Source organism: Cucurbita maxima, unplaced genomic scaffold (assembly GCF_002738345.1).
Source record: "Cucurbita maxima cultivar Rimu unplaced genomic scaffold, Cmax_1.0 Cma_Scf00026, whole genome shotgun sequence".
NCBI classification, from domain to species: domain Eukaryota; kingdom Viridiplantae; phylum Streptophyta; class Magnoliopsida; order Cucurbitales; family Cucurbitaceae; genus Cucurbita; species Cucurbita maxima.
In genome coordinates, this window is record NW_019272042.1 from 1,782,140 (window position 1) to 1,791,334 (window position 9,195).

The 9,195-nt window shown below is 37.4% G+C and overlaps 2 protein-coding genes across 6 annotated transcripts in view; one reads left to right on the forward strand and one right to left on the reverse strand.

Moving 5' to 3' along the window:
• Positions 1-3,418, reverse strand: part of LOC111499075 (kinesin-like protein KIN-13A) — a 21,449-nt gene extending 18,031 nt beyond the window's left edge. Inside the window, exons 1-9 of one of the 3 annotated variants that reach the window (XM_023150529.1) lie at positions 3,146-3,358; positions 3,010-3,084; positions 2,611-2,855; positions 2,020-2,241; positions 1,396-1,587; positions 790-894; positions 599-676; positions 410-491; positions 52-214 (exon numbers count right to left, since the gene is read on the reverse strand). In XM_023150529.1, the coding sequence (XP_023006297.1) occupies positions 52-214; positions 410-491; positions 599-676; positions 790-894; positions 1,396-1,587; positions 2,020-2,241; positions 2,611-2,802 (1,034 nt within the window). In that variant the 5' untranslated portion in view covers positions 2,803-2,855; positions 3,010-3,084; positions 3,146-3,358. Of the gene's footprint in view, positions 1-51; positions 215-409; positions 492-598; positions 677-789; positions 895-1,395; positions 1,588-2,019; positions 2,242-2,610; positions 2,856-3,009; positions 3,085-3,145 lie in introns of all 3 variants that reach the window. The other 2 variants (XM_023150527.1, XM_023150526.1) reach the window with 2 other exon arrangements.
• A 2,292-nt stretch (positions 3,419-5,710) lies between these two features.
• LOC111499076 (glyoxysomal fatty acid beta-oxidation multifunctional protein MFP-a-like) overlaps positions 5,711-9,195 on the forward strand; it is a 7,222-nt gene continuing 3,737 nt past the window's right edge. For 2 of the 3 annotated variants that reach the window (XM_023150530.1, XM_023150532.1), the window contains exons 1-12: positions 5,711-5,813; positions 5,935-6,006; positions 6,126-6,191; positions 7,116-7,172; positions 7,272-7,339; positions 7,405-7,486; positions 7,605-7,660; positions 7,735-8,037; positions 8,124-8,210; positions 8,530-8,704; positions 8,801-8,922; positions 9,007-9,170. In XM_023150530.1, coding sequence (XP_023006298.1) covers positions 5,711-5,813; positions 5,935-6,006; positions 6,126-6,191; positions 7,116-7,172; positions 7,272-7,339; positions 7,405-7,486; positions 7,605-7,660; positions 7,735-8,037; positions 8,124-8,210; positions 8,530-8,704; positions 8,801-8,922; positions 9,007-9,170 — 1,355 coding nt within the window. Of the gene's footprint in view, positions 5,814-5,934; positions 6,007-6,125; positions 6,201-7,115; positions 7,173-7,271; positions 7,340-7,404; positions 7,487-7,604; positions 7,661-7,734; positions 8,038-8,123; positions 8,211-8,529; positions 8,705-8,800; positions 8,923-9,006; positions 9,171-9,195 lie in introns of all 3 variants that reach the window. The other variant, XM_023150531.1, reaches the window with a different exon arrangement.

Consider the following 9,195-nt stretch of genomic DNA (forward strand, 5'->3'; position numbering starts at 1 on the left):
AAAAAAAAAAAAAAAAAAAAAAAAAGAGAGAGATCAAAATTAAAAACTTACCTTCTGTCACTGAGTAGATCAAACAGTTTTCCACCATATATCTCAAAAAAGCTAAGCCACAACTTGAATCTCTGATTGCGATAAACTGGCTGATGTAACAATCTAACGAGGTCTTCAGCAGCTCTAAGAGGTAATGGCTGCATTGTAAACGTCTTGCCACTGCCTATTCAAATACAAATGGCTTAGATCAGCTTCAGGATACTAAAGGCATCTTAGAGAAGAAAAAAAGAGTTGATACAATAGCATCAGCAATAGGAAAAGTCACAATATCCAGAAATAATAATGCGTGAACTACTTTTCAACCAGTATGCATTCATGAAAGCAAGCGGGCAAGAGATTCACCAGATTTAAAGCATACCTGTCTGACCATAAGCAAAACATGTAGCCTTTGTCCGTTCAAAGATGATGGGAATAATTGGTTGTACAGTAACCCTATAAACCTATTTCAAAAAGAATGTACTTCTGTTCAAACCAGATTTTACAAAACCATTTAACAACAAAAAATTATTCTAAATTACACTGGAATAAAAGAATATATAACGGTTACCTCATCATTGGTAACCTGCTCATCAAGAACTGCATCAAAGCAGAATTCATGCTTCTCCACATATGCAGTCAAGTCCACCTATCTCAATTTAAAGTATGGGAAAAAAGAAACTATGTCAAGTTAAACACTGCCACATCAAACAACTAAGCTAATATATACATCAAAGTTCTGATCAATAAAAGTAAAGGGACCTTTAGTTTTGGTTCATGAACAGTCAAAGAGGCATTGTCGCATACTGAGACAATATCCTCCTCCTTACGAGCATGCTCTTTCTTGTTTAATGGTCTCTTTCTCACCTAATACAGGGTACACTACACATATTAAGAAAAAATAGAACAATATATGAAAATATATGCCAGTTGATACCAGAAAACCAAACTCAATCGAAGAAACAAATGCTAAATTAGATGATCCCATAAAGAAAAAGAGAAAAATTAACGGGCAGGAAAAATTGATAGGAGTGATTAAACTGAAGAAAGACATGTGGAATGTGACAAATTTACATACAAATTATTGTTCTAAGGCATGCACTCCAAAATGAGTTAACATAGCTATCACTTGTTATTTGAACTACCTCCCAGACGAGGAGAAACAAACAATGTGTGTCCAATAAAAAAATTACAAGGCTGTACTCCAACCTCCATGACTCCATTGTTGATTAATATCTGGAAAATTAGTAAAGGGATAACACCCATATGCAAAGGATTTTTTTTTTTTTTTTTAATAAGACCCATGTGCAAAGGATTCCTAGTTAGTATTCTACAAATAGTATTCTGATGCCACAATAAGAAGCTTACCACAACTTTGATTTTAGCCACATTATTTTCTCTGGCAACATTCTCTTTTTCAATAACAGGTAATGTAGCCACAGCATCTTCATCAGCTTGGCTTCTTGGCTGCCTGCTGCTAGCTATATTAAATTCATCCTCAAATGGTCTAGTACCACTAGGAATAAATGGTGACGGCTCAAATGGTTCTGAGATAACATGCTGGTGAGAAAAATTAAAAAGGAAATCCAAAAATTAAAAATAAAAAAAGGATGAATAAGAATTGACCACCACAAAAAAGGATAAGTCTTTAGTTGGTATAGAGGCATCTTCACTTATCTTTTTCATGTCACTAGACCCCCACCCTCTCCCTCGTCCCCCACAAAACAAAAACACTCTCATTGCATGTAAGCACTATAGCTTCATCTCAATGTCAATAGAAATTCCATAAAGGAAATAAACAATAACGAAATCATGTCAACAGCCCACGGTTCTTTACAGAAATGCTCTCAAAATATCAGGCAATATGTTAATATGTCCCAATGCCTAATTCAAACCACCTAAGTATTACTACTATTTTACACACATAATCAAAATTAAGTAAGAATCTCTCGCTCACAAAAAGGAAAGAACCAAATTAGTTAATCAGCATACCTCAGACAAAAGCTCGGTATCATCCATAGCATGAAGATCCAAAAGTCCAGCACCAAAATCTCCCCTAAATTCGGGAGAATAATACCCATCCATCGCACCAAGTACTCCTGAAGCTTGGGCAGTAGGTGTATGTGGTTCAGATCCAGACTCCCCACCAAAGTTCAGGTTTCTCATCAGTTTTAGGAGCCTCTGTTTCTCTTCAGCAGATTGTGCTCCATAACTCTGAGCCAATTGGAAGGGAAGAGGAAATTTAATTGCTATGGCATAAACAACAACTAAAAAAAGGTATAACATCAAGTGAACAAAAAAATAAATAAATAAATAATTGTAGATGAACTATCCCCCAAATCAAGCTGTACTTCCTTTCAGAAAATTACGTGGTGGCATGGTAATCAAATTCAATAGAGCTATTCAACCACTAATAATTCCCCATTTGACCCCAACAAGTTGAAGATTGCATGTGCTGGAAAAAGAAAGAAGGAAAAATGTACCTCCTACAGTAAAACTCAAAGGCTGATTCATTACTCTCGCAAGAAATTTTTAGTAGTACCTCAAAACATACGAAAACCCTCGGAATATTAAGCGTCGTACCTGCATGAGGAGGGAGCGTTGATCAGCCAATGGAGAGGCCAGATGCTGCAAGCCAGCAGACTGGAGCCACCGAGCCATGACCGCGTCACCGGCGTCGTTAGTGGGGCCTGCATTATGCAGGGTCCCACCGCCGGCGTGGTCGTAAAAGGTGGTTGCCGCCGCAGCATTGCTCTGCTGCATCTGGCCGCCCATGTGGCGCTGCGAACGTCTTTGCGGAGCCAATTTTCAAGACCTGTTAAACAACGCTTCATCCAAAAAAAAAAAAAAAAGACTAATTTAATCAGGTATGCAATAGCACTAAAAAATCTCCAATAACAGCAACAATCCAGATATAAACAATCAGCCGATCCCCCAAGTTAAACCAAATTAAAAGTAAGTAACGATTAAAGAAAAACTCACAGTGGGGAGAAAGTCTGAATTCGAAATAGGACATGAAAGGAATTACTCGAAGACGAAATTCAAATCCAACAGAATCTGCAACAAAATCACCAGATTCAATCAAGAATTCCAGGTCATTTCAAACGTTCAAACGTACCAAATTTGACCCAAAATTAATAGATTTGAAGGACGAGATCTGTAGAACGAAGAATCTAATGATCGAAACCAGGGATCAGATCTGAATCGAACAAAATATACAAAACCCTAATCTCTTCGAGACAAGAAAGGGGGAAAAATATACAAATTCGCCGAACCTTTTTTTTTATCTTCGGATGAAATGAGTTGGCGAGAATTGTAAAGACTTCAACGCCACAGAGTCCGCCTTTTGTTATAATATTAAGACGCAAAAAGAAATAAACAAATTGGTGAAAAGGGCGAAAAATATCAATTCATTAAATTCAAATGGATTAAACCGCTATTTTAAGTTATATATTAAATTACTAAAATACCCTTTTGATTTTTGCACTAATTTCAACGCATGCTGTTGTCGTCAACGGTGCGGGCTGCCCGGGCGGACCTCGGCAGAAGCTTGAAATTTGTCGGCTGACGGAAATACCCTTGTCTTTAGGGCGTATTTGGTTGATAAATGACCTTAATTGAATCAAGTTGTTCTTTCTTGTCCATTTTTCTTTTTGGATGGAGATAAGAAAGCCTTGATCGTGATCGTCCCCGTCCCCGTTCCCGTCTCTTATTTCAATTTTTAATCGCTAAAAAAAAAATTGTTTATTTTTTAGAGATCGAGTTCCCCGATTTTAAATATAGTTTTTTAAAAAGGGATGAAATTCATAACAAGTTTCGAACATATGAACCAAATCGAAACTTTTATAATCATAACCAAATTGTAGCAAAAATCCAAACTATACAAGACTTAGAGATGTCCATGAGGCGATGACTATCTCCTATTTCAATCCTTTTCTCGTATTTTGATTTTTGTGGGAGTCAAGTTCCTAATGGATAATTTTTGTTCATATTTTTATTTAATACATAAAACGTGAGCAAAGTAGGTGAGACGAGAATTTAAGTGGGGTTAGGGACAAACCTCAGTCTCGGCCTCATTTAGCTAAAAGAAATACGTGAGATCCCACATCAGTTGGAGAAGGGAACAAAACATTCCTTATGTAAGATGTAGAAACCTCTTCCTAACCTACATATTTTTAAAGTCATGAAACTGACAATGTTTGTTAGCGGTAAACTTTGAATATTACAAATGATATCAAAGCTAATCACTGGACGGTGTGACGCACTACTCAAAGTAGGACAATATCTAATAGAGTGAAGCTATAATAAAGATAATATCATTGAATGGTTAGAAGATATTTTCTTGATTTTTTCTATTTAAAATAGGGATTTTCCATTAAAATATTTAAAAGGCAAATAAGTTAGTTGTTTATGTCACGTGTGGGAGGCTGGTGGATCTTAAAGTGGGCCCAACGAAGAAGAAAAAAGCCTCCTTTTTTCTTCTGAAAATTACTAACGCCACGTCATACCTTCAAATGCACTTCTTTTTAGGAACAAAACCCTTGCTTTAGCTTAAAGCACGCGAGGGTGGGGAGAATCTATTTAAAGATAAAATAAAAAATTATTATTTGAATGAACATGGGCTGAAGAGGAAAGTAGGCCCAAATAAAAGCCCAATGTACATGGATTGGGCTGGGCTGGCACATAACGGGCCCAAAGTAATTTCCTTAAACCTTGAATTGTCCTTAAACTTTTTATTTCTCCATATAATAAATTATTTTAAAAAAGCAATTTAACTACTAAAAATAAAATGAAATTTATGGTCTAATTAGAATTATTTTTTTTATAAAAATTAAAATTATTAGTTGTAACTTGAAATTTATGAAAATTTTAATTATTATTAATATAAAACGTAAGTACTAATGTGTAATAATGTTCAAACATCACGTGGATATCACATGCTTGAATGGGAGAATAGAACTAAATGCAAAAGCATGGAGACTATAATAAGCTGCGGCATACAACCGATGTGATCGGTTACGATAAGAATCATCCACCGTCAAATTCCAGATCGGGTGGGGCCGCGTTGACTCATAAAAAGCCACAATCGCTGACCAAAAAAGATGATAGTGAAAGTACAATTCTACCCCCGTTTCATTTGTCGAGGATTTATTTTTATAACATTTTATGAAGATTCTTAATGCTCCTAATAAAACAGGACTTAATTAACTATAATTAATTCCTTCAGTTTAAACTGTAAACCCATTTGGAAACCTCCATATTTCTCATTTTTCTGTTTTTATTTATTATTATTATTATTTTTTTTTTTTTAGAATTTCTATAATTTTCGATCAAAAGTCTCAATTTCTTTATATGAAATTCAAAAGAATTACTTTAAAAATAAATTAAAAATGCTAAGAATATTTTCTATAATTTCACAAAAATAAACGAGAAACAAAAACGAAGCTACCAAGCTAAGTGCATTGCGGAAAATATAAGAGTAGGAACGTTTCATAACAAAGAGAAAGTGATATATAACGATTACCTTGAATAATATTTGTTCGTTCGTTGGAAACCGTGCGGAAATCACAACTCTTCATGCACCTCCTCCTCCATTTCTCTTCACTTTCTCCCTACAAAAATTTCCCCTTACATTGGTCATCTTAGAGAGAGAGAGAGAGAGAGAGAGAGAGAGAGGGGCAAAATGGGAAGCAATGCAAAAGGAAGAACAGAGATGGAGGTGGGAGATGATGGAGTGGCTATAATCACCATCATCAACCCTCCAGTTAACGCTTTGTCTTTTGATGGTACACTTTTTCTTCTTCTTCTTCTTCTTCTTCTTCTTCTATCAAATCTCTATTTCTACTGAGATTCTAATATGTCCATCCATAACTCTTTGTTTTCTGCACATTTACACACAATATACAGTATTATTCAGCCTAAGAGATAGTTATGAACAAGCCTTGAAAAGAGATGATGTGAAGGCAATTGTTGTCGCAGGTTAGTATTACGTTATATCAATTTTGTTCGATCGAACCATTGACGTTAGGTACGTTAGGATCCCGATAAGGGACGGAAAGCGGAAAAAGGAACTGATTGTTTTATAGTTTGGAATGTAGGTGCCAAGGGGAAGTTTTCTGGTGGCTTTGATATAACTGCTTTTGGTGTACTCCAAGAAGGAAAGGGTAGGCCTCGTTAACTGTTCATTGTAGTCTTTAAAAGAATGGAAAAATCATGTAATTCAAACCAACAAAGTTAAATTGTGAGATATCGGTTGGAGAGTGAAATGAAACAGTAAGGATCTAGAAAATTCTCTCTAGTAGACATGTTTTAAAACCGTGAGACTGACGATGATACGTAATGGGGAAAAGCCATCAATATCTGCTAATGGTGGGTTTGGGCCGTTACAAATGGTATCAGAGCTAAGCATTGAGCAGTGTGTTAACGAGGACAATGGATTATGAAATCCCACATTGGAGTTGGAGAGGGAAACAAAACATTCTTTATAAGGGTATAGAAACTTCTCCCTAGCAGACGCGTTTTAAAACCGTGAGGCTAAACGTAACGGAACAAAGCAGATAATATCTGATAGTGGTGGGCTTGGGTCGTAACAAATGGTGTCAAAGCTAGGCACTATGCCAACAAGGATGCTAGCCCCAAAGGGGTGGATTGCGAGATCCCACATTAGTTAGAAAGGGAAGCAAATCATTCTTTATAAGGGTGTGGAAACCTCTCCGTAGCATACACGTTTTAAAACCGTGAGGTTGACTGCGATACATAACAGACCAAAGTGACATTATCTACTATTGGTGGGCTTGGGCCGTTACAAATGTATTAGAACTAGGCATTGAGCGGTGTGCCAACGAGGACGTTGGGCCCTAAAGGGGGTGGAATGTGAGATCCCACATCGGTTGAAGAGGGAAACAAAACGTTCTTTATAAGGGCATGGAAACCTCTCCCTAGCAGACGCATTTTAAAATCATGAGTTTGATGACAATACATAACGAGCAAAAGCGGACAATATCTACTAGTGGTGAGCTTTTCCTGAAATTTGCTCATTGATAGGGATGCATTATGACCTCATTGACCTCATGTAAAATGTGCCTCAGGGGACCAACCAAGTGTTAGCAACATATCAATTGAAGTTATCACTGAAATTTTTGAAGGTAAGGAGTGTTAGTATGATAGTTTTGTTATATTACTTTTGAGAGGTTTGATTCTATGCTGAGCTACTGGGTGTTAATTCCTTAAATCTCATCCGTCAGGTGCCCGAAAACCTGCGGTTGCAGCAATACATGGGCTTGCTTTGGGTGGAGGTTTAGAGGTTGCAATGGTAAGTGTCTAGCTATGTCCATAGATGAATCCTGTTACAATCTCTTATTTGCCTTCATTTCTCAGGCCTGTCATGCTCGAATATCAACTCCTACCGCTCAACTAGGTTTGCCCGAACTTCAGCTTGGAATAATTCCTGGTTTTGGAGGTACGATTTCAGTTTAACGTGTTGATTAGTTCCTTAAGACTAAAAATATTACGCATTCTTAAAATGGTTGGGGTGTTTTGGTTCGCCTATCTTGATCTCGAGGCTCTAAACTACTCAGGAACACAACGGCTTCCACGTCTTGTCAGTCTCTCAAAGGCTTTAGAAATGATGTTGGTAAGCTAGATGGATTACTTTTGTAACATGATGTATAAAATATCATCATGTATTATATTCTCATGTGTAAACAGACATCAAGGCTAATTAAAGGACAAGAAGCTCATTCTTTGGGGCTTGTAGATGACATTGCCCCTCCTGAAGAGTTGATCATGACTGCACGTAAATGGGCTCTCGAAATCCTAGAGCAGAGAAGGCCATGGGTTCACAGTCTCCATAGGACCGACAAGTTAGAGCCCCTTGCTGAGGCTAAGGAAATATTTGAGACTGCCAGAGTTCGGGCAAGGAAACAGTCACCAAATCTTAAGCACCCGTTTGCCTGCATTGACGTCATTGAAACGGGTGTCGTCTCTGGCCCTCGTGCTGGACTTCGGAAGGTTTCTCATCTTCCATTTCATTCCTTTTCATCTTTAAATCGTAGTCGCTTCATCTCTCTCTCTATATCTTGTTCGGGACATTGCAGGAGGTTGAAGAATTTCAGGGACTCCTACATACTGATACTTGTAAAAGCTTAATTCATATTTTCTTTGCCCAGCGTTCGACAACGAAGGTTAGAAAACAAAGGACGGACATGAAAGTTCAATCGGGTTTATAGAAGTGGCAGCACATTAATGAGTATTCTGCTAACTAATTCAGAAGAATTGTTCTTGAACTCTTGATCTTGGGATGTTCATGGTTTTATTATCTATGGGGGCTCGATCTCACTGGCTAGAACTAGAATAACAACAGTGTTCAATACTAAAGTCGAGAAATTCTATAGCTCAAGATTGAACCAGAATACTATAGCTCAGTAGTTCTAGCTAATTTGTTAGTGGCTGGCCATATTATCCCCTGCATGTAAACATTTATTATCTCCTAATGTTCGACAGGTACCCGGGGTTACTGATCTTGGTTTGGCACCAAGAAGAATCACGAAAGTTGCTATCGTGGGAGGAGGATTAATGGGATCTGGAATAGCTACAGCATTGATTCTTAGCAACTATCCTGTAATACTTAATGAAGTGAACGATGAGTTCTTGCAGGCCGGCATTGATAGAGTCAGGGGTACCCCTAGAAACTAATGATTTTGACATGCTTTTGTACTCCACAATTCAATTTGCAGCTTTTTTTGAACTCATGATTTGATTTATTCTCCAACAGCAAACCTACAAAGCCGAGTCGAAAAAGGGAATATGACTAGAGAGAATTTTGAGACGACTATTTCTTTACTCAAGGGAGTTCTTGACTATGAAAGTTTTAAAGATGTGGATATGGTGATAGAGGTACTTCGGGCTGCTTTTCTCTTTTCTAGACAGGTCGAGGGCAATAGCTAATAGCTAATGTAGATTTTCGTGTTCTTGACACAGGCTGTTACCGAGAATGTTTCTTTGAAGCAACAGATCTTTGTTGATCTTGAGAAATATTGCCCACCACATTGTATGCTTGCTACTAATACTTCCACAATAGATCTGGAGTTGATTGGAGAGAGAACGAAGTCTCGTGACAGAATTATTGGAGCCCATTTCTTCAGGTAAATCCACATCCCCCCCCTCCCC